Source organism: Lithobates pipiens, unplaced genomic scaffold (assembly GCF_037356315.1).
Source record: "Lithobates pipiens isolate NorthernLeopardFrog02 unplaced genomic scaffold, aLitPip1_a1.2 Scaffold_19, whole genome shotgun sequence".
In the NCBI taxonomy this organism is placed as follows: domain Eukaryota; kingdom Metazoa; phylum Chordata; class Amphibia; order Anura; family Ranidae; genus Lithobates; species Lithobates pipiens.
In genome coordinates, this window is record NW_027507764.1 from 14,605,998 (window position 1) to 14,633,807 (window position 27,810).

A 27,810-nucleotide genomic window follows, 5' to 3' on the forward strand; every position below is an offset into this window, starting at 1 on the left:
CCATGGCCTTCATGCACTCCTGAATTGACAAAATTTCACAGATTAAAAAAGAATGCTTGTCGTTGTCCATCCCAGATTCACTTAATACTTCTGGTATGTCAGTGTCCATGTTGTGGGATTATGTGTGCAAAGCTAGTAAGTATTTTGTGGCTGAAATATGACCTGGAGGTTTTTAAGGTTCGCCTGCTATTAAAGTCAATGGAGCCCACCGCAAACCTTGCGGTTCGCGAACATTTGGGCACGTTCGCGGATTGCATTTGCGAAACGTCCCGTCAGATGTTTGTCCATCACTATCTAGCATATGATACCCTCCGGTTGTGATGCAATCTATATCAGGTCTACATCCAAGGGACTGCTTAGTATTCGTCCTCTGTTGTGCTTGAAAACACACCGTGTTGCACGATACAGACATTAATCCGGTTAGTCCGGTGCATACTTCTCATCTAGCTGTAAACGATCTCCACATATACAGCAGCTATCGGGTTCCCACAGCCTCTCGTGCACACATTGACTGTGGGTGGACTTCTGGGACACAAAAGGAGGCGTCCCGTGATGCTGATGACGTCAGCGCATTTCGCAATGAAGATCACGTAGCTTCGTCTCACGTTCGCTACGTGGTCTTCATTGCAAAACGCATTGACATCAACAGCATCATGTGAGGCCTCCCTCCCTAACTTAATATTGATTGGACTATTGATAGTCCAATTAATATTAAAGACAGCCCTGTATAGAAGCATTATGCCCCGTACACACGATCAGACTATCCGGCGGACTTGGTCAACACTAGTAAACCAGCTAGCAGAAGATAGCGGAAGCCTGGCAGAAGAACGGAAGAGGGGGACAAGACCCCTGAAGAGTGGGACAAGACCCCAAAGTCAGAAGAAGACCCTCGGATGGCAGCGATGACGAAGAAGAAAACCGGGCTCCTCCGCTAGTAAAAGGGCTAGCAGAAGATAGCGGAGGAGTCCGGCGAGAAGACCCCCCCCAAGATGGAACACCACTGGAGCTGTCCAATAAATTTATTTAAAAGCTTGTGTTGTGTTTTTTTATTTACACTTTTTTTTTCACCATGTGAATGGGTAGGGGTACATAGTACCCCATACTCATTCACATAGGGTGGGGTGCCAGTATCTGGGGGCCCCTTATTAAAGGGGGCTCCTAGATTCCGATAAGCCCCCCGCCCACAGACCTTGATAACCAACGGCCAGGGTTGTCGGGAAAAGGCCCTTGTCTTCATCAACACGGGGACAAGGTCTTTGGGGTGGGGGGGCTGCAGGGCCCCCCTTCCCCAAAGCACCCCTCCATGTTGAGAGCTCGCTCACCCCCACCCCCTTTCCTGACCGGCCGGGCTGCGGGCTCGGATAAGGGTCTGATATGGATCTTGGGGGGACCTCCACGCCATTTTTTTGGCATAGGGCTTCCCCTTTAAGTACATACCAGGTGACAGGGCTAGCGTCATGTCAATCTCGTTGATGGAGGCGGTGTCATTGACTTCCTTTGCTAGTCCCGTCTACCTGGAGCCGTGACTTTTCTCCATGTGTGGGCAAGTCCGTTCATTTCAAAAGTCCAGCGGACTTCCGCCATAGTCCAGCGGATTGTGTGCTGGACCTAGTCCGCCGGAAAAGTCCAGTCGTGTGTGGGCAAGTCCGATTGTGTGTACATGGCAGTAGAGATACCACCTGCATATATGATGCTCAATTCCCGCTGAACTTGTTTGAATGTCCCTAGAATAAAGCCTTTACTGACTGGGGACAGAGGAGTAAGACATTCCTGGAGTTATTTTCTAAAGTCTGTTTTTATTATAATCGTTTGATTAACCTATTGATTGATTCATTGTATATTTCTGAATTATTTAACTGTTTTAGAATGATAACAGACTTTGTGTGTCCTGATATCTCCTTCAGAATGAAAACTCTGGTGGCTTTTCTATTCCTGGGCTCTTTGGATCTGGCTTGGTGCAATCCTGAACCTGGAGGTAAGTACGGAATAATATAAATATAGAAAATAACTGTGGTGCACTAGATGGGGGGGGGGGGGGGGTTGGGTGCTCTGAATATGTTCTCATGGCAGAAACTAGTAAATAAAAATAACTCCTGGAAGATTTCTGTTAACAACCCTAAGTATGTTTTACAAGGTGATCATCTGCTGACATAATTTGTAATAAAAACATCTTTGCCATTCTGAAGCTTCCCTCCAACCACTTTGCATATTATTTTATATACATTATATTGTGATTCTGTAGTTGCCAAATATGCTGCAGAAATCTCCCTCCATTAAGTCTGTTTTCAGCCATTTTAACTGTGGGCAGCTGAAGCTGCTGCCTGTTCACTTCCTGGATTTACACAGACACACCTCCAGCTCTGCAGCTCTCATTGGACCTCTTATGACTCACCCCCCCCCCCCCCCCCTTCTTGGCAAACTCTCACGAGAGTGAGAGAGAGGGCTTTGCATGATGTCATAAGCCTAGGCTAATGACCAGACAAAAAACAGGAAGTGGGCTATATAAGTTATTTACTGGCAGAAAATAAATGTTTTACTATCCAAAGTTAAAACAACAAGGGCAAACGATTTATTAGATGGAAAGATGAAAAAATGACTTTAAGCTGTCAAAAAATTCCAGTCTGACAGTGTTTATAAAACACTTGTTCAGAGGCTACAGAAAGATACAATGTGACATATTGTTGTTTTTGCATCATTCTGTTCATTCATCTGCAGATCAAAGGGATAAACTTTTATCTGCAGATGTGTGGCCAAGTCCAGAGCCCCATTTGGTCTAATGAGAACCTCCAGAGTTAGGGATAGCTGACATCCTTCTATGTAGAGTGATTTACGAGGCATGGTGTGTGTAATCCAAGGTAGATTCATGGATGCCAGACACTACTTGAGTACTAATAAGCTGGGGATCTGCTGAACAGGGGTACTAATGAGTTGGTGGTCTGTTTAGTGGGGGGTTCTACTGAGCCCCTTTAAAATAAAGGGATTTATTGTTTCGTAAACAGAACTGTGGGAGAGAGGGTTTAGAGCCAGGACACCCTTTAGCGGGTTTTAATGTTAATTGTTAGACTCAGAGGCGTCTATAGGTAGACAGCCATGTAGGGAAAGTTACCGAGCCTGACACCACATCTGCATGTGTAGACACGCTGTCCCCTTTGGCAACAATCTTGAACAGTTCCTAACAAAATGTTACAATGAACTCTTTCACTTCCTCTACAATCACCTCTTGTAGATCTTCACTCAACTGAGCTCCCAGTCTCTCTAAGGGATGAGCTGCATGTTCGAGTCAAACCCATGTTTGACTTTAACATTGTCTGTTTGCCCGTTCGGTGAAATTCGAACATTATGGGCCATTTGCACCAAATTCGAGTAGCGCTCATGGCCCATAATTCACTGCAGGAACGCAGTGCATTTCTGGCTGATGATTGGCCAAGCATGCGGGTCATGCTTGGCCAATCACAGCGCCGTCAGTGAAGAGAGCCATAATTGGCCAGGGGTTTAGTACGCACCCCACACTATATAAGGCCGCCTGCGCGGCCGCCTTGCATAGTGTGTGGCGTCAGCTAAGAGAGACAGAGTGATAGAGAGACAATGTCGGAATTTCCTTTGAAGCTGTTGCAATTACAGTCGGTGTATTGTGCCACCTGAACAGTGTACACCTAAAGCTACCCCAATTGCTGGTGTTCTTCTGATCCTATACCACAGGCAGCTTCTGCAGCAATTACAGTCGGTGTATTGTGCCACCTGCACAGTGTACACCTAAAGCTACCGCAATTGCTGGTGTTCTTCTGGTCCTATACCACAGGCAGCTGTAGCAGTTACAGTCAGTGTATTGTGCTACCTGCACAGTGTACACCTAAAGCAGGGTTCTCCAAACTGCGGCCCAAGGGCCAGATGTGGCCCTTTGCTAGCCTTTATCTGGTCCTTGGCGCACAATTCCTCCTACTGATATGAGGCACTATTCCTCCCACTGACACCAACAATGGGGAACTATATCTTCCACCGATACCAATGATGGAATACTATTCCTCCTACTAATAGGGGCTATACTATCTATTGACCACCAACCTTGAGACCATATTTATTCTCAATGATACTGGGCCCGTGACATTTTCTGCCCCTGCTGGCCACAATCCGTCCCTCCTAAAGTCTGAAGGACAAAAATGTGGCCTTTTGTTTAAAAATTTTGCTGGTGTTCTGCTGGTCCTATACCACAGGCAGCTGTAGCAATTTACAGTCGGTGTATTGTGCCACCTGCACAATGTACAGCTAAAGCTACCTGTAAGAGATCTGCTAAGATGCGCCCGGTGTGCACTTGTGCGCATGCGCCCGCCTATGAGCAACGGCGAAATCCTATGAGCACTAATGTGCGCAATCACTGGCAACAAAGTATTTCCATGAGCGCCAATGTGCATTGGTGGCAATTGGCGCCACACAGCCTATTTAAAGGATGCTCTGACTTCCGGAAGGTGCTGACTGGTCTACAGCTGTGTCCTGAAACTCTGAACCCTGTTTATACCTGGCTTGATTCCCGTTACCGATCTTGGCTTCCCTCGACTCTGCTTTGGACTCTGATTACGCTGACTACTGGTTCCAGATCCCGGCTTTCCTGCTGATGTTGCTTCTGCCTATTCCTTGGTACCCTGCTGCCCGCTTGTTGTTGAACCTGGCTATCCCTGTGACCCTGCTTCTGCCTCCTACTTGGCTCCACGCTGTCTCTGAGTGCCTGTGCTGGCTGACCATCATCTCGGCTTTCCTGGGTACAGTTCTTCACCTGATGCATTACCTGCACCTCCAAGCCTGCAACTCTACTTGCAAGTTCTGCACGAAACATCTACAGGCACTCGTGTTCCTCCTGAACCTAGCTACCATCTGTTCCACCTCCAGTGGGGCTGGGGCCAGAGATACAAGAGGCTGACCTCGTCATTTCAGACTCCTACCAGGTACGTGACACTACCCCAATTGCTGGTGTTCTGCTTGTCCTAGACCACAGGCAGCTGTAGCAATTACAGTCAGTGTATTTTACCACCTGCACAGTGTACAGCTAAAGCTACCCCAATTGCTGGTGTTCTGCTTATCCTATACCACAAGCAGCTGCTGCAGCAATTACAGTCGGTGTACTATGTCATCTGCACAGTCTGCACCTAAAGCTACCCCAATTGCTGGCGTTCTGCTGATCCTATACTGCAGGCAGATACAGTAATTACAGTTGGTGTATTGTGTCATCTGCACAGTTTGCACCTAAAGCTACCCCAATTGCTGGGGTTCTGCTGATCCTATACTGCAGGCAGATACAGTAATTACAGTTGGTGTATTGTGTCATCTGCACAGTGTGCACCTAAAGCTACCCCAATTGCTGGTGTTCTTCAGATCCTATACCACAGGCAGGCAGATTCAGTAATTACAGTCTGTGTATTGTGCCATCTGCACAGTGCGTGTCACGTACCTAGTGGTGAGCCTGGAATGCAGAAGGAGACCTCTCGTGCATCCCTGACTCACAGTCCCTGATGGTGGAGACAGGAGGAACGGGAGTCAAAGGTAGCACGAGTGCCTGGCAGGATCAACAGCCAAAGGATGAATCAGGCAGTCTTCAGGAACTGAAGCTGGATAAGCAGACCTCAGCAGCAGCAGACGGGAACCAGCAGACAGCAGGGAAACCACAGAAACAGGTAGATCACTCAGGAGCAGGCACACAGAAGAGTCAGGCAAGCCGGGTCAAACCAGACAGTCAGTACAGGAACAGATAGAGCAGGCAGAGGCAGGATTGTGGAACAGGCCAGGTCGGTAACAAATGAGCACGGATGGACCAGAGGATAAGGCAGATGCAAAGTCGTAGACAAGCCGGAAGTCAGAGGCAGGCAGAAGGCAAGGGAAGTCACAGGTCTGGCCGGGTCAACACAAGATCAGATCAGGTTCAGGCAATAAGCTCAGGAACGCTGTAGATCAAGCAGCAAGATCTGAAGGGAGAACTGGGTTTAAATAGCCCGCCTGGCGCCAGTAACCAGGCGCGCACAGACAGGCGACGGACAACTGTCCCCAGTCAGCCTTTCCTGACATTGTGAACCTAAAGCTACCCCAATTGCTGGTGTTCTTTGGTGTGGGCCTTTTTTGGGATGAGTGCACCAGATAGCACCGCTGCTATTTGCAACATATGTCTCAAGCATATCTCGCGTGGCCAAAATCTCAGCCGCTTGGGCACCACATGCTTGACCAGATATATGTTGACCTGCCATGCAGTTCATTGGCAAGCGTACCTAAAAGATCCACAACAAAGAACAAAGTGGACCTCTCCTTGCTCATCATCAGCTGGGATCTCCAACCCCACTATAGCTTCTGTCCTCTCTGAAACCTGCACTGAGAGGAATGAAGGTGTAGAATTAGGTGTGCCACAGCCAAGCACTTGTGGGCAATCTGCTAGCGGTACACCGACGTCCAATTGTACCAGGCACATTTCCCTGCCCCAGCTGCTGGACCGTCAAAAGAAGTTCACTCCCAGCCATCCACATGCCCAGTGGTTGAATGCTAGCTTGGCTAAATTGCTAGCACTTCAACTGCTGTCTTTTCAGTTGGTAGACTCAGCCCCCTTCCGCGAGTTTGTACAATGTGCGGTTCCTCAGTGGCAGGTTCCCAGATGCCACTTTTTCTCAGGGAAGGCGATTCCGGCTCTCTCCCGGCATGTGGAAGACAATGTCCATGCCTCGCTGGACAGGGCAGTCAGTGGTAAGGTGCATATTACCACTGACTCATGGTCCAGCAGGCATGGACAGGGAGGTTACCTATCTTTCACGGCGCATTGGGTGACTCTTCTGGCAGCTGGGAAGGATGCAGGACAAGGTGCAGTAGTGTTAGAGGTTGTTCCTCAACCATACCTTCAAAATGCTACTACCCATGATTGTGACACACCTCTCTCCTCTACCCCTCTTCTTCTTCCGCCGTGGCCTCTTCCTATGCTTTGTCCTCGGAACCAGCGGTGCTCCGTAGGTGTTCAAGGGGCTATGCAAGTACGCAGGCAAAAAGATGCAATGCCGTGCTTGCGCTGGTGTACTTGGGGGACAGGAGCCACACTGGGGCAGAGATTCTGTCATCTCTGCAGGGGCAGGCTGAGAGGTGGTGGGCGCCATGCCAGCTTAAACCAGGAATGGTGGTTTTCAACAATGGCACCAACCTCCTCTCCCGCCTTCTGATAGGGACAACTGACCCATGTGCCCTGTGTGGCTCACGTCCTTAACTTGGTGGTGCAGTGGTTCTTGGGCAGGTACCCGGGCTTACAGGATGTCCTGAGGCAGGCCAGGAAAGTCTGTGTGTGTTTCTGCCAGTCATATAATGACAGTGCTCGGCTGGCTGACCTCCAAAGGGAATTGAACCTGCCCAAGAACTGCCTAATCTGTGACATGCCCACCAGGTGAAACTCAAAGTTGGCCATGCTTCAGCAGCTGCACACGCAGCACAGGGCCATGAATGACCTGTGCGACTACGGCACCAGGTATCTAGGGTATCAAGTATTTCTCAGAGAAGGGCATCCCAGAGCTATATGGCCATGTTCAGCGGCAAGTGAATGTATCTCTGGCACACAGTGTCGGTGCCAAGATACATCTGACCACAGACACATGGTCTAGCAAACACGGGCAGGGAAGGTATATCACTTTTACTGCCCACTGGGTGAACCTTCTGACGGCCGTCAAGCATGTAACCCGTGGCACTCGTGTAGATTTGGTTTTACCGCCACGGATTGCATGCAGGCCTGACTCTTCTTCTCCTCCTCCTCCTCCTACTCCATCCTCCTCCCTCTCCTCCTCAGCTGACTCCTCCTTTTCCGCTGCTAGCATCTCTTTCGCTGCGCCGCCCAAGCTCCCCAGAACCTATTCGACATGCCAGGTGAGACGTTGCCATGCCGTGCTGCGTCTGTTGTGCCTGGAAGCCAAGAGCCACACTGGCCCGGCACTCCTTTCAGCTTTGCGTTCACAGGCAGATCAGTGGCTAACACCGCTCAATTTGACAGTTGGTAAAGTGGTGTGTGACAACGGTGCCAATCTGCTTAGCTCATTGAAACAGGGCAAAATCATGCACGTGTCATGCATGGCACACGTCTTAAACTTGGTCGTGCAGCGATTCGTTGTCAAATACCCTGGGGTCCAGGACATCTTGCGGCAGGCAAGGAAAATCTTGGCCCATTTCAGAAGATCTTACACGGCCATGGCTCTCCTTGCTGACATTCATCGGCGACACAATCTGCCGGTCAGACGTCTTATTTGCGATTGCCCGACGCGATGGAACTCAACCTTCTATATGCTTGATAGGCTGCTCCAGCAGAAATGTGCAGTTAATGTCTACCTGTATGAACTCTGCGTCAGAAACGGTTCTGGGGAGCTGGGGGTTTTTTCACTGCGCCAGTGGCTGCTCATGCGCGACGCATGCAGACTTCTGCGCCCATTTGAGGAGATCACCAAACTGGTCAGTCGCAGCCATGGCGCCATCAGTGACATGGTACCTTATGCCTTCTTTATGGAGCGTGCATTGCGTTATGTCATTGATCAAGCTGTGGAGGAGCAGGAGCGGGAAGATGAGGAAGTCGCAATGCTGGATGAATTCCCAGGGGGGGGCTACTCTATCTGAGACAAGTCTACAGCAGGAGTCTGAAGAGGAGTCAGAGGAGGATGGTGCCGGGGCGGATGAGGAGGAGCAAGAAGAGCATGCTTTAAACCTTTCTGGGATCCCTGTTGTGCGTGGATGGGGAGAGGAGAATGAAGAGGACGACATTATCCTGGATGACAGGAGCCAGGCCACCACACAGCTTCCACTTTAGTGCAAATGGGGGCCTTCATGCTCCAGTGTTTTAATAGGGACCCCCGTATAAAAAGCATAAGGGTCAAGGACCAGTACTGGGTGGCAACGTACTTAGACCCCCAGTACAAACACATGTGAGGGGTTAGCTCGGCAGCGGGTGTGTGTGACCCCCCCTGGATGGGTTCACAACACAAAATCAGGCACAGCAGACAGCGTTGTAGGTGCAAAAGGTGCGGTTTATTTATGCGACATGCAGTGATACATATAACAGCCAAACAAAAGTAAAACATGAAAATAAATCCTGGTCAGCTTGACCTCTAACTACACACTTAGATTCCCTGTCTAACAACTGAGTGCAGCCTTGTGCTGCACCAGTCCCTGTCTCTGTTGTAGAGGTTTGCCACACAGGCGTTAACTCACCGCACAGAACAGGTATCACACTCCCCAGTCTATACAACACAAAACTGGTTCCAGGATGGAGCATCTCCCTAAGCATGCTGGGGTTTTTTGTAGAGGTCTTAATGAGCCCACTTACTTCAGCTGGGCTCATTAACTCTTCCCCTCTAATTGTAAAAGTCTGCATAAAGCCTGAATCTAGGGCACACATATTTCCCATCCTGGATACAACCAGGTGACTTTACCTGCGTGCTGCCACATACCCCCCCCCCTCTTGTTTCAACCTTGGGGTTGTAACACAAGCAGTCAGACACGCATGTATCCGAGACAAAGCATCCACATTCCCCATTTTAACACCAGGGCGATGCTTAACTGTAAAGTTAAATTCTTGTAGGGCCAGGAACCACCTATTTACCCTTCTATTGGTCTCCTTGTTCTGAGCCATCCACTTTAAAGGAGCGTGATCAGTCACTAGGTCAAAATGCCTACCTAGCAGATAGTACCGAAGGGAATCTAGAGCCCACTTCACTGCTAAACATTCCTTCTCAATCGTGGCGTAATTTACCTCATGGGACTTCAACTTCCTGCTGAGGTAAATGACTGGGTGCTCTTCCCCATTCCAGACCTGGGATAACACTGCCCCTAACCCAACGTCTGATGCATCAGTTTGTACAACAAAGTCCTTAGAGAAGTCTGGTGAGTACAACACTGGCTGGCTACATAAGGCTGTTTTTAAGGACTGAAATGCTTCTTCAGCCTCTGGGGACCATTTAACCATGACAGGCTCTTTCCCTTTTGTCAGGTAGGTGAGGGGCACAGCCTGAGAAGCAAAATGGGGAATGAATCGTCGATAATAGCCAGCGATTCCCAGAAAGGCTCGTACCTGTTTCTTGCTGTTGGGACGTGGCCAACTCTGTATGGCCTCGACTTTATTGACTTGGGGTTTTATCACCCCCCTCCCTATAGTGTACCCAAGATATTTGGCCTCCTCCTGTCCAATGGTACACTTCTTTGGATTGGCCGTAAACCCAGCTTCCCGGATAGAGTCTAGGACTGCTTGTACTTTCTGCAAATGTGAGACCCAGTCTGTGCTATGGATAATCACATCATCCAGGTAAGCTGCAGCATATTTCTGATGAGGCCTCAGAATCTTATCCATTTTCCGCTGGAATGTTGCCGGTGCATTCTGTAACCCAAATGGCATTCTCTGATATTGGAAAGCCCCATCTGGGGTTACAAACGCAGTTTTCTCCTTGGCCGACTCGGCCAGGGGAATTTGCCAATACCCTTTGGTGAGATCAGGAGTTGTCATATATCGGGCTGTTCCCAGCCGGTCAATCAACTCATCTATACGCGGCATGGGGTAGGTGTCAAATTTTGTAACTTTATTTAATTGTCGAAAATCGTTACAAAACCGCCAGCTCCCATCAGGTTTGGGCACTAGTACGATAGGACTGGACCAGTCACTCTGGGACTCCTCTATCACACCCAATTCCAACATCCTTTGAACCTCCCCACGTATTGCCTCCCGTCGGGCCTCTGGTATTCTATAAGGTTTTAGTTTTACCCTTTCTCCTGGCGGGGTGATAATGTCATGCTCTACGCCAGATGTTTGTCCCGGAAGCTCAGAGAAAATCTCTTTGTTACGAAGTACAAACTCTTTAACCTCCTGTTGTTGGGGCTTCGATAAGGTGTCTGCTATTCCAACCTCAGGAACTAAGCAATCAGGCTGTACTTGTGACAAAGTCTCTGCGACTAGGGATTCCCTATCCCTCCAGGCTTTCAGCAGATTGACGTGATAGATCTGCTCCGGCTTTCGCCTTCCTGGCTGTCTAACCCTGTAGTTCACCTCACTAATTTTTTTCAATTACTTCATATGGACCTTGCCATTTGGCCAGAAATTTGCTTTCAACCGTAGGGACTAGCACCAAGACCCTATCCCCCGGGGAAAAAGTACGGGTCTTGGCCCCAACACTCTCTGCTGTGCTAACTGCGCCTGGGTTAAATGTTCCTTTACAATTGGCATTATTTGTGCAATTCTATCTTGCATCAGGGCGACATGCTCAATCACACTCCTGTGAGGAGAACTCTCATTTTCCCAAGTTTCCTTGGCGATATCCAGCAGCCCTCTTGGGTGTCTCCCATAGAGCAACTCGAAGGGTGAGAAACCCGTAGAGGATTGGGGTACCTCCCTAATGGCAAACATTAGATAGGGTATTAGATAGTCCCAATTCTTTCCATCTCTATCCACCACCTTCTTTAACATTTGTTTAAGGGTTTTGTTGAATCTTTCAACCAACCCATCTGTTTGGGGGTGATACACAGATGTACGCAATTGCGTCACTTTGTACAACTTGCATAATTCTTTCATAACCCGGGACATAAAGGGTGTACCTTGGTCCGTAAGCAGTTCCTTACAGATACCCACGCGGCTAAAAAAAAGAGATAGCTCTTTGGCTATGGTTTTGGCCAAGGTATTTCGGAGAGGAATTGCTTCCGGATAACGGGTGGCATAGTCCAATATAACCAAAATGTACTGATGCCCCCTGGCGGACTTCATTATCGGACCTACCAAATCCACTGCGATCCTTTCAAAGGGGACCTCAATGATAGGAAGAGGTACCAGCGGGTTATGGAAATGTGGCATAGGTGCCGACTTTTGACACACAGGACAGGAGGAACAATAATTTTCTATTTCCTTCATGACCCCAGGCCAATAGAATCTCTGCAATACCCTCTCTCTGGTTTTCTCTGTCCCCAGATGACCTCCCAGAATGTGCCCATGAGCCAATTCTAACACCAACTTCCTGTAAGGTTTGGGCACTACAAGTTGCTCAATGGTTTCTTCTGCCCTTTGAGCCACTCGATACAGCAGGTCCCTTTCCATAGTGAAGTAAGGATAAGGGCAAGTCTTATCTGGGTTCACTAACTCACCATCTATTTTCACCACATTTTCCCGTGCCTTTATTAGGGTGGGGTCTTTTAACTGTTCTGTGGCAAAATTTTCCCTGTGAACCTCAAGAAACCCGAAAACTCCACAGACGGCATGTTTTCATCTGAGGATGTTGGCTCCTCCCCAGTTTCTCGAGTTTCCCCCGCCAATACCGACAAGGGAAATTCAGGAGAGTCCTCACCACTCCCAGAGGAATTCTGGTCATCTTCCTGGTTTATAGGGGCACCAGTGGGGGGGCTCAGGACAATCCCAGAGTTCCCAGAATTTTGGAAAATCCCTTCCCACAATAGCATCATGTGGTAAGTGAGACACTAACCCCACCTGATGAAAGAGGTTACCTTTGGGGGTCTCAAAAAAGACTGAAGTTACAGGATACTCTCGGGTGTCCCCATGCACACAAATAACAGCCACCTTGTTCTTCCCAGAGACCTCTGTAGTAACTAATTCAGCTTTTATCAATGTTACCAGGCTACCTGAATCCAGCAACAGGGGCGTAACTATAGGGGGTGCAGCAGTCGCCACCGCAACCGGGCCCTGTGCTGCAGGGGGCCCATACAGTCCCTTCTACATATGGCCGGCAGCAGCATAGGCAGCTAGGGGTACCAGTGCACCATGCACATGGGTGGCTGGAGGTGGAGGGTGACTAGCAGAGCTCAATGCTCGACTATCGCACTGGCTGCTCTTTAGTTGTGCATTCCCCGCATGACCTGTGTCCTCGGCCGGCTCCTCAGAGTACCCCTCTCTTGCTCCATGCATTGCCGCTCAGTCCAATGTCTGTTCTCCCCAGCCAGAGTCCCGCCCCCCCCCCCCCCCCGAGTCCGACCATCACTGCACTGCATACTTCTACCGGGTAAACAAACTTTAAGCATACAGATGCAGTGCAGCCCTATGAGAGCCGGCTCCCGGAGGACACTGCAGGCTTGTCTGCCAGCCCCCCTCCTCCCCCATCACCCACAGATGATGAAAGGTCTTTCTGGGAGATATGCTGATCACCCGTCCAGCACACTGGATGGAGCCCAGGCCAACATTGATTAGTGCGCGGCCTGCAGCTTGGTCATGGTGAGTGAGAGGACCCCATCCTCCACACACCATTACATACCCCCTCCATCTCCCTTTGGGGACAGGGGCCCCTTCTCATGTGGGGACAGGGACCCCCATCTCCCCTGGAGACAGAGACCCCTTCTCACCCGGCGGCAGTAACTTCATCTGCCCTGGAGAAAAGAACCTCATCTCTTCTGGGGACGGGGACCCCATCCTGCCTAGGGACAGTCCCCCAATGGGGCACCTAAAAATTAAAAAAAAATTATAAAAAAAAACTACTGATGCTAGTGGTGGAACTACAGGGCTCACAAAGGTCATACCTGTGACCACGCCCTGGAGTTCCACCGCCGGACTTGGAGGGAAGGGCCCTAGCTGGGGTTCAGGGGGCCCTTCGTGGTTTCTTGCATCGGGGCCCTGAAGGTTCTAGTTACGCCACTGTCCAGCAACACATCAACATTTCTACCATTAATACACATTTTACATAAATGTTTCTCAGGTCCCCGAATGGAAGTGCATGCAACTGTTGCAAACAGCGACTGACGTTTCTCCCTTTTAAAGTCACATTGCATAGGCTCATCCACAACGGGGCAATTGGCTGCAATATGTCCCTCTTGCCGGCAGCGGTAGCAAATAATCTTTTTCGCTGTCTCTTGCAGCATGGGCTTCCTGGCCTGCTCCCGTCAGACCTTAGGTAGAACTCCCACCTTCTCACTCTCTCCACCCTCACCCCTTGGAGTCATCTTACCCGCCACTGGGGATGATCTGGTCTTAGGGTGGAAAGTCCGTGAGTCCCTGGAAGAGGTGGTCAGGTTCTCTGTAGCCAAGTACCTCTCAACCAGATCCACAAGTTTATCTGCATTTTCTGGGTCTCCATGGCTTACCCATTTTTGGATGGCAGTAGGAAGAGCTCTCAGGAAACGATCCATAACACGTTCCACAATGTTTGGTGCGGTCAAAGTCTCTGGCTGCAGCCACTTCCTGCTCAGGTGAATGAGATCATACATTTGAGACCCGGGGGGTTTTCCAACCTGAAAAGTCCAATTATGCACACGCTGAGCCCGGACGGCCAGGGTGACACCCAGCCGTGCCAATATTTCTGTTTTTAGCACCACATAGTCTTTTGCTTGGTCAGGCTCTAGGTCATAATAAGCTTTCTGCGATTCCCCAGTTAACAGAGGGGCCACCAGTCCAGCCCACTGCTCCTTAGGCCACTTTTCCCTTTCAGCAGTCCTTTCAAATGTGGTCAAAAACACCTCCGGATCATCCTCTCCAGTCATTTTTGTCAGTAAACGGCTCACACCAAAGGATGCGGTATTATTGTAACCACTTGCTTCATTGGTCTGCGGACGTTGCTGTATTAATGTCTCTATTTTCTGTTGAAAACTCCGCTCTTGCTTCTGCAACAGGTCTATGAAGCGGGCTTCAGATCGCTGCTGGGCTTGTTGCTGAACTTCCAGACTCTGGAGGTGAACTTTCTGCTGGGCTGCAAGGCTCTTTTGTAAAGCCGCATTTGTTTGCTGCTGATTTGCATTTGCTAGAGCCAGCTGTCTCAGTATCTCCTCCATGCTGGCCTTTAAAAAAATAGAAAAAAAAACTGCCAAAATTCTCCACCAACTGTGAGGGGTTAGCTCGGCAGCGGGTGTGTGTGACCCCCTGGATGGGTTCACAACACAAAATCAGGCACAGCAGACAGCGTTGTAGGTGCAAAAAACAAAAGGTGCGGTTTATTTATGCGACATGCAGTGATACATATAACAGCCAAACAAAAATAAAACATGAAAATAAATCCTGGTCAGCTTGACCTCTAACTACACACTTAGATTCCCTGTCTAACTGAGTGCAGCCTTGTGCTGCACCAGTCCCTGTCTCTGTTGTAGAGGTTTGCCACACAGGCGTTAACTCACCGCACAGAACAGGTATCACACTCCCCAGTCTATACAACACAAAACTGGTTCCAGGATGGAGCATCTGCCTAAGCATGCTGGGGTTTTTTGTAGAGGTCTTAATGAGCCCACTTACTTCAGCTGGGCTCATTAACTCTTCCCCTCTAATTGTAAAAGTCTGCATAAAGCCTGAATCTAGGGCACACATATTTCCCATCCTGGATACAACCAGGTGACTTTACCTGCGTGCTGCCACACACAAAATGGCGGAAATGTTACCGCCGTCACAGAGGGCTGTCAGAATGCAGCACTTCCAGGCCTTGCTTCGAGAAATGCTGCATTCTACTTTTGCGTTCGCAGCCAGAGGAGCAATTCCCACTCCCAGAGACGGAGTTGCGGGTACCAATCCAACAGCGCCTGCAAGAAGAGGCCGGTTGAAGATGTGTTGGTGACTTCGGATATGAGGTCATTCTTTCAGCCGACCCATCGACAGGTGTCATCCAGATCCAACATCAGGCAACGCCTAGACCGTCAGGTGTCCGACTACATCGGGTTAACGGCCGATGTGGACGCTCTGGGGAGTGATGAACCCCTGGACTACTGGGTGGGCAGGCTTGACCTCTGGCCAGAGCTTGCTCAATTTGCAATCAAACTGTTGGCTTGCCCCTCATCCAGTGTCCTGTCCGAAAGGACGTTCAGCGCAGCAGGGGGGATCGTGACCGATAAGCGTACTCGCCTAGCTCACGACAGTGTTAACTACTTCACATTTCTAAAAATGAATGAGGCATGGATCTCGGAGGAATTCAACACATGTGACCAGTAGACCATGTATATGTCTATAAACAATTTTTTTTATCGAGCACAGAGACCTTCTGTCTTCATTTGTCTCACTTCCTTGTCCAAAAAAAGCACACCGTACTATATGCCCATACCCTCCTCTTTGAAAAGGTTGAACGGTGTCATATTTCTACTGGGGCTGCTTATTATGGGGGGCTCCCACCATCCCTGTGCTGTGCTGACATCCTCCTGGGGCTGTACCTCTGCTGTGCATATTATGAGGGGCTCCCACCATCCCTGTGCTGTGCTGACTTCCTCCTGGGGCTGTACCTCTGCTGTGCATATTTTGAGGTGCTCCCACCATCCCTGTGCTATGCTCATTATGAGGGGCTCCCACCATCCCTGTCCTGTGCTTTCTTCCTCCTGGGGCTGCTTATTATGAGGGGCTCCCACCATCCCTGTGCTATGCTGACATCCTCCTGGGGCTGCTTATTATGAGGGGCTCCCACCATCCCTGTGCTATGCTGACATCCTCCTGGGGCTGCTTATTATGAGGGGCTCCCACCATCCCTGTGCTATGCTGACATCCTCCTGGGGCTGCTTATTATGAGGGGCTCCCACCATCCCTGTGCTATGCTCATTATGAGGGGCTCCCACCATCCCTGTGCTATGCTCATTATGAGGGGCTCCCACCATCCCTGTGCTATGCTGCCTTCCTCCTGGGGCTGCTTACGGTGCAGGTGTCAGTGCTGTATATCACGGTGCTGATGTCAGTACTCTCTATCACGGTGCTGCTGTCAGTGCTGTATATCACGGTGCTGGTGTTAGTACTTTATGTCACGCTGCTGATGTCAGTGCTCTCTATCACGGTGCTGTTGTCAGATGACTCTATTACGGTGCAGGTGTCATTGCTGTATGTCACGCTGCTGGTGATAATCTCCTGCACCCTCTTTGCCTACCCTGGTCCCTGACCTTCCCTCTCCTCCATTGCCTTCATGCGCTCCACAGTCCTGAATTGTCACAACAATTTCCCATATAAAAAAAGAATGCTTGTAGTTGTCGATCCCAGATTCACCTCATACATGTGTTATGTCATTGGCCATGTGGTGGGACTATGTTTGCACAGCTATTTAATTATTTTGTGGCTGCAAATTTGCCCTGTGGGTTTGCGAAGTTCGCCTCCCATTGAAGTCAATGGGGCCCGCCGTGAACGTTCTGGTTAGCGGACTATCGGCCGCGTTCGCAAAACGTCCCGTCGGAAGTTCGTCCATCACTATCCAGGACATTTACCAAAATTCTGTTACTGCTAGTAGCTTTTCTCAGGGAAAAAGGATTGCGAGTTCACCACTATCTGGACGACATCCTGCTGTTAGCAGAAGATCAGGAATCTCTGATTCTCCACCAGGAGATTCTCCTTGCGACGCTTCAGAAAATAATCAACTGGAGAAAGAGAGCAGTTTACAACCTGCACAGAGAATGGTCTGGGGGCAGACCTAGACACCAGATTGAACAGGAAAATAATCAACTGGAGAAAGAGAGCAGTTTACAACCTGCACAGAGAATGGTCTGGGGGCAGACCTAGACACCAGATTGAACAGGATACAGCTTCCACAGGAGAAGGTCAAGCCTCTAGTGCGGAAAATGCAGAAACTATTGTTGGCAAACCAGTTGCCAGCCAGAGCCTGCCTAAGTGTACTGGGATCCATGTCGGCAACCATACCTATGATACCGTGGTCACAGTGGCACATGAGAACTCTCCAGAACTAATTTCTCAGGCAGTGGGATGGAGTATCGATGCATCAAATCATCTTTGTTTCCAGATCAGTGAATCAGTCGATATGGTGGTGGACACACCACAGCAATCTCGGGAGATACAGACCAATAGTCCCTCCGGATCCAAAAATAGTCGCTTCAGACGCCTGCCAGACGGGTTGGGGAGCCCATTTTCAGAACCAGGCAGCCCAGGGGCAGTGGCATTTTCAGGCGTTAGGCCTAGTCTCGAACATTCTGGAGCTCAGAGCGGCTTTCCAAGCCTTGAAAGCTTTTGCGCCACTCCTGAGAGGCAAGAATGTGGTTATCCGCATGGACAACAAAGTGGCAGTGTCCTGCATTCAGAAGCAAGGAGGTACCAGGAGTGTCACTTTGATGGAGGAAGTTGGGACCATTTTAGAGTGGGCTCAGATTCATCTTTCGAGTCTAAGAGCAGTATATGTTCCGGCAGCGTAAAACATATTAGCTGACTACCTAAGTTGAGAGACTTTATCCAACAACGAGTGGTCCCTGAACCCTCTAACTTTCTCTCTTTTGACGGAAGTTTGGGGGATGCCAGAGATAGACCTAGCAGCTACCCCAGCGAATGCCTCAGGTTCCTATCAAGAGGGTCGTTCCCATCGGCGTGGACTGTCTGAGTCACCCATGGAACTTCAGGTTGGGATACATTTTTCCTCCAACTCCATTTCTGGTTTCTGTCCAGACTCCGGAAATCCTCAGCGACGGTGATCGCAATTATTCCACTATGGCCGAGGAGGCCGTGGTTCACAACACTTCTGCAACTCAGCCTTCAACCTCCTATTCCCCTTCGGGTATCTCCGGATCTTTTGTCCCAAGGTCAGTTACTGCATCCAGTTCCGGAGAGGTTGCACCTGACGGCCTGGAGATTGAGAGAGCTAGGTTGAGAGCCCAGGGATGCTCTCAGGAGGTCATATCGACTCTAATGCAAGCTAGGAAAGTTACAACCAATTCCATTTTTTCTAGAATTTGGGAAAGATTCTGCTCCATGGCTCAACAGAAGGGATGGAATAGCGTTTCTCCAGAGCCTGCTCACATTCTGGAATTTCTCCAATCAGGGGTCTAGAGTCTAAGTACCCTCAAGCTTCAGGTGTCCGCCCTATCAACCAAAACGGATACGAAATGGGCTTTTCATCCTCTAGTTATCCAGTTTTTAAGAGCCTATCTGAAAATCAAACCACCCATGAAACCAATTTTCCCGTCATGGGATTTATCAGTAGTTCTTCACGCCCTGTCTTCACCTCCTGTCTTTAATCCATCTGAAAAAATCTCTCTATGGGACTTGACTTTAAAACTGACTTTCCTGATTGCAATTACATCAGCAAAAAGGTATCAGAAATCTAAGCATTAATGATCTCAGAACCTCATTTAGTTATTTTTCCTGACAGTGATTCTAAGACCCTCGGAGCAGTTTATACCCAAAGTGGCCACTTCATTTCACTACAACCAGGATATCATTCTTCCGTCCTTCTCTAACGATCAGGGGGATCCTCACCCTCTGGATGTGAGGTCAGCCATCATCAATTATCTAACTGCTACTACCTCGTTTAGAAGGACAGATTCTCTCTTGGTCATCCCTCATGGATCCAAGCGCGGACAAGCAGCTTCTTCACGTACCATCGCATCCTGGCTGGTTAGAATCATTAAGAAAGCATATTCCTCCCAGCAACTGGCAATTCCTGAAGGCATCAGGGCTCATTCTACAAGGGCAGTGGCTACCTCCTGTGCGGCATATTGCAGAGTGTCTCCAGAGACGATATGCAGAGCAGCATCTTGGTCCTCCAGGCATACCTTTATTTCCCATTTACAAGGTGGATTCAGCTCACTTGTCCATGACTGACTTCGGCAGATCCATCATTAGAGCAAATTCTTCCGCATTATAAGGAATTAAAGTTTATTTTTTACTTGCACCCACCCAACTGGCAAGTTATTTCCCAGTGCGTGCTGCCATGAAGGCGTCAGGAAAACGGAAAATTGTATACTAACCTTCCGTAATTTTCCTTTCCTGACACATCTTCATGGCAACACACGGTTCCCTCCCTGTCTCTTTGTGATGATATATACAGAGAATGCAGCGGGGGGTCTCCCCTTCAAATTTATAGCTAATCCAATCCTGTCAGGTTGTGGGGGCGAAGTCACAACCCAATGTGTGCTGCCATGTAGATGCGTCAGGAAAGGAAAATTACGGAAGGTTAGTATACAATTTTCCGTTTTTTTTTCCGTTAGAAATGTCATTTTGTGCAGGGACTGTTCTAAACACGGGAAACACGTGCCACTTCACAGGCATACTATAGACACCCCCCAGGCACCATATTTAAAGGAATATTTCACTTTATTTGCACTTTAAGCGTTATTATAATCAGGGCTCCTGAAAAAACTGCAGTTTTTAAAACTTTTTTTGCATTGATACATGTCCCCTGGGGTCGGGCCCATACCCTTTTTAGGACAATAACTTGCGTATTAGCCTTTAAAATTAGCACTTTTTCAAACGTTCGAGTCCCATAGACTTTAATGGGGTTCTAAAGTTTGTGCAAATTTTCGGTCCGTTCGCAGGTTCTGGTGCGAACTGAACCGGGCGGTGTTCTGCTCATCCCTAGTCTCTCTCACTAGACCCGCTGATCCACTGCCACTGGATCTCCTGAGCTCTTTTAATCTTCTCACAGAGTGTCTTCCTCAAGCGTCATCCCCACATCCCTGCTGGGTCTCTAACTTGGCACTCACAGATACTCCTCAAGCCTCACCCCACTGGCTCACTCGGTCCCTGGCTTGACACACAAGGCTGCTCTGCAAGTGTCACCTGGCTGGGTCCCTGGCCCTGGATACTCAACCTAGCAGCCAGATGTCCCTGGTATGGCCTCAGGCTCTGGGACTTGGGCAGAACCCCACGGCACAGTGGTGTAGTGGTTAGCACACTCGCATAACAGTAAGAAGGGTTGCTGGTTCAAGTCCCAACCATGACACTACCTGCCTGGAGTTTGCATGTTCTCCCTGTGCCTGCATGGGTTTCCTCCAGGTACTCCGGTTTCCTCCCACGCTCCAAAGACATGCAGGTAGGTTAATTGGCTTCTGTCCAAAAAATTGGCCCTAGCATATGAATGTGGACCTTGCATTGTGGGCTCCTTGAGGGTAGGGACCGATGTGATTGTGCAATGTACAGGGATAGGAACAATTGTAGACACTCACTTGGTTGAACTGGATGGGCTGGTGTCCTTATTCAACCTTACTAACTATGTAAAACATGTCCACCCAGACAGCTGTCCAGGTGGCACAGAACCCCAATCACCTGACCTCATCCAAATAAATAGGCACTCTCAGCAGGCCAAGGGACCCAAGAAAATACCTGCCCATTGACACCCCATCTATTCCTAATCTGTCCTTGCAATGCCCTTGTATTATCTAATGCCACTAGATAGATACCTGGCCATCTAGTGACAGAAGAGAGAAGTGCAGCAATTCCAGAATTAGGGTGGAATCAATTGATCTCCTATCAATTGGCCACAGTAACTATACCTGGCAGGTAAATTTACTAGCAACCCTGCCTAAACATCAGGGTGCTACAGATGAAGTCAGTTTAACCGCTGAAGGACCGCCCCACGTACATATACTGTGGCAGAGCGGCCCTTAAGCACAAAATTACGTAGTTGTACATGATTTCGGCTTCAGGGTCTGGGGGCGTGCACACGCACCGCCGGGGACCTGCTCTCTGCCGGGACCCGCCAATCATTCCTAAGGTAAAACAGGATGGTGGTCTGCCAATGTAAACAAGGGAGATCCCTGTTCTGTGACAGGTTAAGACAGAGATCTGTGTTTCTGCTAAGCAGGAACACAAATCTCTGCCTTCCCACAGTACAAGCACCTCCCCACAGTTGGAAAGCATTCCCTAGGGACACATTTAACCCTGTGATCTACTCTGATGCTAACCCCTTCCCTGCCAGTGTCCTTAGTACAGTGACAGTGCATATTTTTAGCACTGATCACTGTATTAGTGTCACTGGTCCCCCCAAAAATTTCAAAAGTGTCACTTGGTGTCCAATTTGTCCATCGCAATGTCGCAGTCCCACTATAAGTCGCTGATTCCTGCCATTACTAGTAAAAAAAAAAAAAAAAATCGATAAAAATTCCAAAACAATATCACATAATTTGTAGACATGATAACTTTTCCTCAAACCAATCAATATATGCTTATTGGGATTTTTTTTGCAGAATACATATTAAGAAATTAGATTTTTTATTTTTTATTTATTGGATATGTTTTAGACCCCTTTCACACTGGGGGAGTTTTTCAGGCGTTTTAGCGTAAAAAAAAAGCTCCTGTAAAGCGCTTGAAAGAAGCCTCATCTGCAATCCCAATGTGAAAGCCCAAGAGCTTTAAGAGCCCTTTCACACGGCCTCTGCTTTCGTGGCTGTCCAGAAAAAGGTACCTATATACATACCTGGTGGCATTGCTCAATTGTACAATCATTTTGGAAAAAGATCTTTCTGATAATTACAAAATTTTTTGATCGTCCAATTTTTCCAGACCCAATTATAGCTCTCCTTAATTTAAAACCAGCCTTTCTGAATCAGAAACAATTCAAATTAGTTCTTAAGCCATGTACACACGGGCGGACTGTCTGGCCAACTAAGTCCATCAGACAATCCGACAGACAGTCCGTCCTACTTTCGAATGAACGGACTTGACCACACACGATGAGCAGACAGTCCGTTGAAAGCTTGCACGATGATGTGTACAGCACGTACGACGGGACTAGAAATCGGAAGTCCAATAGACAGCAATGCAACCTTTCGCCGTGTAAATCCTTTCTGAGCATGCGCCATACTTAGTCCGTCCAACTAGCCTACTCACGAGCGGACTGTCCGCTGAAACCAAAGTTGGACGGACTGTATTACGGAAATTCCGAAAGACTTAGTCCGCCAGACTGTCCGCTGAAAAAGTCCACTGAAGCCCACACACGAGCGAACGTGTTTCAGCGGACTAAGTTGGACAGACAGTCCGCCCGTGTGTACGCGGCCTTACACTCCTTATAGCCGCAAAGCAGGCTATAGCCAATGCGTGGAAAACAGATGTGGTGAATATTGCAGAAACCAAACGTAGAATGAATCAATCTTTCATCCATGCTAAAATGGACGCTATAGATAAAAACCAGATGACAAAGTTTGATATCATATGGAAACCCTGGATTAAATATTATACGTCAGATAATATTGACAACCGAGTTTTATTGTTATGGTGATTAAGATTTTTTATAGAATTGCAACATTAGCTGATATATAAAACCTCCTCCGGAGAATTATTCCCTCCCCTTCCCCTCCTATATACCTTTTATGTTCTTCCCTTACTATATAATAATTACTATAAACATACTTTAGAAGTTATGGTCAAAACTTTAAAATCATATATTTTCTTTTCGACATATTTATAATTTCTTGGGATTAAAATGTTTAAAATTCAGCTATAAGATTGTTTTCAAATTCTAAAATATATAAAGGCCATTTATTGTCATTCCCACGAGAATATCCTGAAATTCTTCTTTGCTTTGTATCATCCGTACTTCAATATGTCTACTTTTTATTTCTGGTATCACATAATTTGTCTTACATTCTGTACATGTAATTTATTTTAACATAAAATAAAAATTTTTGAACGATAAAAAGAGCCCTTTCACACTGCCAGCGCCTGAAAAATGCTGGTAAAGTGCCGCTTAAACTAGCCCCTGCTAGTGGCCAAATAAAGGGTTAAAAGCATCCACAAAGCGCCACTGCCAAAAGCGCTTTGCAGGCGTTTTTCAGACGCTTCCCATTGATTTCAATGGGAAGGGGTGCTTTAGGAGCCGTGTATTCACCGATCCAAAAGCACTGTTATAGCAGAAAGTAAAAAATTTTTTTTTTTTTCAATATTGAAATTGTTTATAGCACAGAAAAAAAAAACCATAGTGGTGATCAAATACCACCAAAAGAAAGCTATATTTGTGGGAAATAAAAGACGTACGTTTAATTTAGGTACAGGGTCGCAGAACCGCACAATTGTCAGTTAAAGAGGAGGGCCAGTTTAAAAAAAAATTTTTTAAAGGTCAGCAGCTGCAAACACTGTAGCTGCTGACTTTTAATAATCGCACTTACCTGTCAAGGGCGCCCGCAATGTCAGCCGCCCGAGGCTGACACGTCCCTCGGCTCTCGGGTCCCGGCGCCGCCATTTTAACTAAGGGAAACAGGCAGTGGAGCCTTGTGGCTTCACTGCCCTTTTCCTACTGCGCATGCGCGAGTTGCGCAGCGCTTTGTGAATGGGGCGCGCTGTGTTCTGGGACACATAGTTCCCAGAACACAGCGCGACCCATTACCCAGAAGATGCTGCACAGAGGAGAGAGGACCGAAGATCACCGCGGAGGAGGAAGAGGCAGATTAGGACGATGTGCCTAGCAACAGGCATTTCTGGTAAGTTAAAAAAAAAAAAAAACATTTTTTTTTCAGATTTTTTTTCAAAATTTTAATGTATTTTGGTTTTTCAGGGTGGCCCTCCACTTTAAATTATTGCAGTGCCACAAAAAAAGGCCTGGTCATGAAGGGGCTAAAACCTTCCAGAGCTGAAGTATTTATAGTGTTTATCAGGGGTGAAGGTTGTTTACCTCCATGCATATACGTGAAGGTAAAAATCTTCAGTGGGCATCTCCCCCCTTAGCCCCCCAATACTTATCTTAGCGTAATCTTGATCCAGCGATGTGCACAAGACCTGAGGCTCTCCCGGGTCTATCCCTCCTGATTGGCTGAGATGCCAATTACAGCCAGTGAGGCAGGAGCGGGGGGTGGGGCTGATCTGTGCTCTCTGTGTCTTATAGATGCAGAGAGGGGGCTCGGGGAGCGAGCACGCACGAGTGCCGCCACAGCAAGTGGCTTGCTATAGGGGCACTGGGCCAGGGGGAAGGGCCCAGAGCGCTGGGGGGGGAGAAGGTGAGAGAAGGATCGGGGGCCACTCTGTGCAAAACCACTGCACAGAGCATGTAAGTATGACATGTTTGTAAAGGAAAAAAATAAAATAACAATCACTTTAAAGCGGAACGTTTTTTTCATCTTTCCATCTATTAAATCGTCTGCCCTTGTTGTTGTTGTTTTAACTTTGGATAGTAAAACATTTTCTTTCTGCCAGTAAATCCCTTATGCTTATGACATCATGCACAGCTCTCTCTCTCTCTCGCTCCCTTTTCGTGAGCGTTTGCCAGGAAAGGGGGGGGGGGGGGTTGAGTCCAGGAAGTGAACAGGCAGCAGCTTCATCTGCCCACAGTTAAAATGGCTGCAGCCAGACTCTGGGGGGGGGGGGGGGATTTCTGCAGCATATTTGGCAAGTACAGAATCACAGTATATATAAAGTAATATGCAGAGTGGTTGGAGGGAAGCTTCACTACTGGACAAGTAAATTATTATTTTTTTCTTTTTGCAGATTTTGCATCACTTCTTGTCTGGTAAACGGTTGTCCCCAGAACAGGAAGTTAATGGAAATCTCTCTATCAGAGCTCTGGATAGCATTAAGGCTTCATGTAGACTGTCATAAACAATGCTGCTATTAGAGGCGTCTGGCATTTCCTGTTTTCTCTTTTTTACACCTCTGAAAGCAATTCTGGGTTATCCAAAGCATTGTGTGCACACTGTGTCATTTACTGGCCTACTTTAGAGCAACAATGCCCCAAGCCTACTGTCAGTGTGCAGTTTATTCGCCGCCTTCCCGTCCATCTCCCTGGTGGGGGGGTGGATGGCATTAGTTTGCAACCCCCCCTGAAATATTTAGCACCAGCCACCACTGCTTTAGAAGAATGTAAAAACATTATGGGTTAAGTGTATAAAAAAGTTTGCTGAATGAATATGAAAAATGTCTGCACTGCTTCAACAAATCTTTCCTTATTCTGTATAATTATCTTCTATGTTTTTAAGCGCCATCTAGTGACCATAATGCATTTTGTTCCTGTTTGAGACGTTTAGAAAAAAAAATGCATAACAGCCACTAGATGGCGCTTGCTAACATAGGAGATAATTATATTACACAGAATATAAGTTTTGAGGAGCTGTGCAGATATTTGCCACATTCGTTCAGCCAACGGACCCCAAAATCTATAATTATTAAGTGTCTCCTATTTTTCTTTTTCAGCCTTTAATATCGCCAGAACTGGGGAAGCCTCAGAGAGCTCCGTTTTTGATCTCAGTTCGCCTAGAAATGACGCTTACAAGGCCATTGATAGTGTGAAAGATACAAAATGGCATAATGGCTTCTGTTCCCACACAAATAATGACCATTCGCCCTGGTGGAGGCTAGACATGAAACAGAGATACAAAGTAAATACTGTTGTACTCACTGGACGATCGGATGCTGCTATGGAGCGGCTGATGGGTGCCGAGGTCCGAATTGGAAATTCTCCAGTCAATAAGAACCCAGTGTGAGTACCACGGGGCCAACAAACTGTAAGGGTATCTATGTCAAAGGGTCTTTGGGCCTTATGTCAATGGCCTCAGTTTGAGATGCTTCTGAGATCACTTAGAATTCAATGACAGGTGTATCTGACCTTCTATGACTTACCTGATCCTGATTTCTTCTCCTTTGGTCTGATATCTTCTGCTAAATTCATCTTTCAGAGGCATAAACTGTAACATTTTCTTGTGCAGGAACCCGAATACCTGAGTCTGCTGTGGGTAGAATAGGGAACCGGTCCCCTCCACACTCCTATGTCATTTCTTTTATCTATCGCACTGATGTAAAGACTTCATTACGAATCGAAATTCGAACAAAATTTTCATTCTTCGGAGGTACATGAATCTCTGAATCACAATAGCAACGAAAATTTTAACAAATATGAAATAAATTATAAGGAAACTAAATGTGGAATTAATTTGTTTAATTTAGATGTTTGACGCTTCTAAATTAAACAAATCAATTCCATATTTAGTTTCCTTATAATTTATTTCAGATTTGTTAAAATTTTCGTCCTTAGACTCCCATCCTTCCTGATTGGTCGGGAGGAGAATCAGGAAGACAATAGCAAATATCCTTTTGCCATAAGGAAATCATTAACTTAATTAACCACTTGCTTACTGGGCACTTAAACCCCCCTCAGTACCAGACCAATTTTCAGCTTTCAGCGCTGATGCACTTTGAATGACAATTGCGCGGTCATACAACACTGTACCCAAATGACATTTTTATCATTTTTTTCCCACAAATAGAGCTTTCTTTTGGTGGTATTTAGTTACAGCTCGGAGTTTTATTTTTTGCTAAACAAACAAAAAAAGATGCAAAAAAAAAAATCATGTTTTAATAGTTTGTTATAAAATTTTGCAAACGGGTAATTTTTCTCCTTCATTGAAGTGCTCTGATTAGGCGGCACTGATAGGCTGCAATGGTGGGCACTGATGGGCTGCATTGGTGGGCACTGATAGGCTGCATTGGTGGGCACTGATAGGCATAGTTAAGGCGGCACTAATAGGCACAGATAAGGCGGCACCGATGGGCACAGATAAGGCGGCACTGATGGGCAAAGATGGGCACAGATAAGATGGCACAGATGGGTGGCACGGATAAGTGGCACGGATGGGTGGCACGGATGGGTGGCACGGATGGGTGGCACGGATGGGCACTGATAGATGGGCACTGATAGGTGGCACTGATAGGTGGCACTGATAGGTGGCTCTGATAGGTGGCACTGCTGGGCACTGATGGGCGGCACTGCTGGGCACTGATGGGTGGCACTGCTGGGCACTGATGGGCGGCACTGGGGTGCAGCACCTTTGAGGCAGATTGTGGGCACTGTGGGTGGCACTGCTGGGTGGCACTGTGAGTGGCACTGTGGGCACTGTGGGTGGCACTGTGGGCACTGCTGGGTGGCACTGACGGGGGGCACTTACTTTTATTCAGGATGGCACTGCAGGGGGCAGATGGGCACTGGCAGGGGGCAGGTGATCGCTTTCATTGCTGGCCGTGATCGGGACTTATGTCCCGATCACGGCTGCCGGTGATCGGCTTTTTTTTTTTCTCCTCGCGCTGTCAGCGCGAGGAGGAATACTAGCCGATTACCGGCTCCATTGTATCACACGATCAGCTGTCATTGGCTGACAGCTGATCATGTGATAAGGGGTCGGGATCGACCCCTTGCACGGATCGGTGATCAGGCGAGTCTCATGGACTCGCCGATCACAGAGCGCGCCACGTGCGCCCCT

At 48.0% G+C, this 27,810-nt stretch overlaps 1 protein-coding gene across 1 annotated transcript in view; it reads left to right on the forward strand.

Annotated features, from left to right (window-relative positions):
* The window catches only part of LOC143997924 (pentraxin fusion protein-like), a 107,325-nt gene that overhangs the window by 25,280 nt on the left and 54,235 nt on the right, over positions 1-27,810 (forward strand). The window contains exons 2-3 of the mRNA XM_077493745.1: positions 1,905-1,975; positions 25,751-26,036. Coding sequence (XP_077349871.1) covers positions 1,906-1,975; positions 25,751-26,036 — 356 coding nt within the window. The 5' untranslated portion in view covers position 1,905. The remainder of the gene's footprint in view (positions 1-1,904; positions 1,976-25,750; positions 26,037-27,810) is intronic.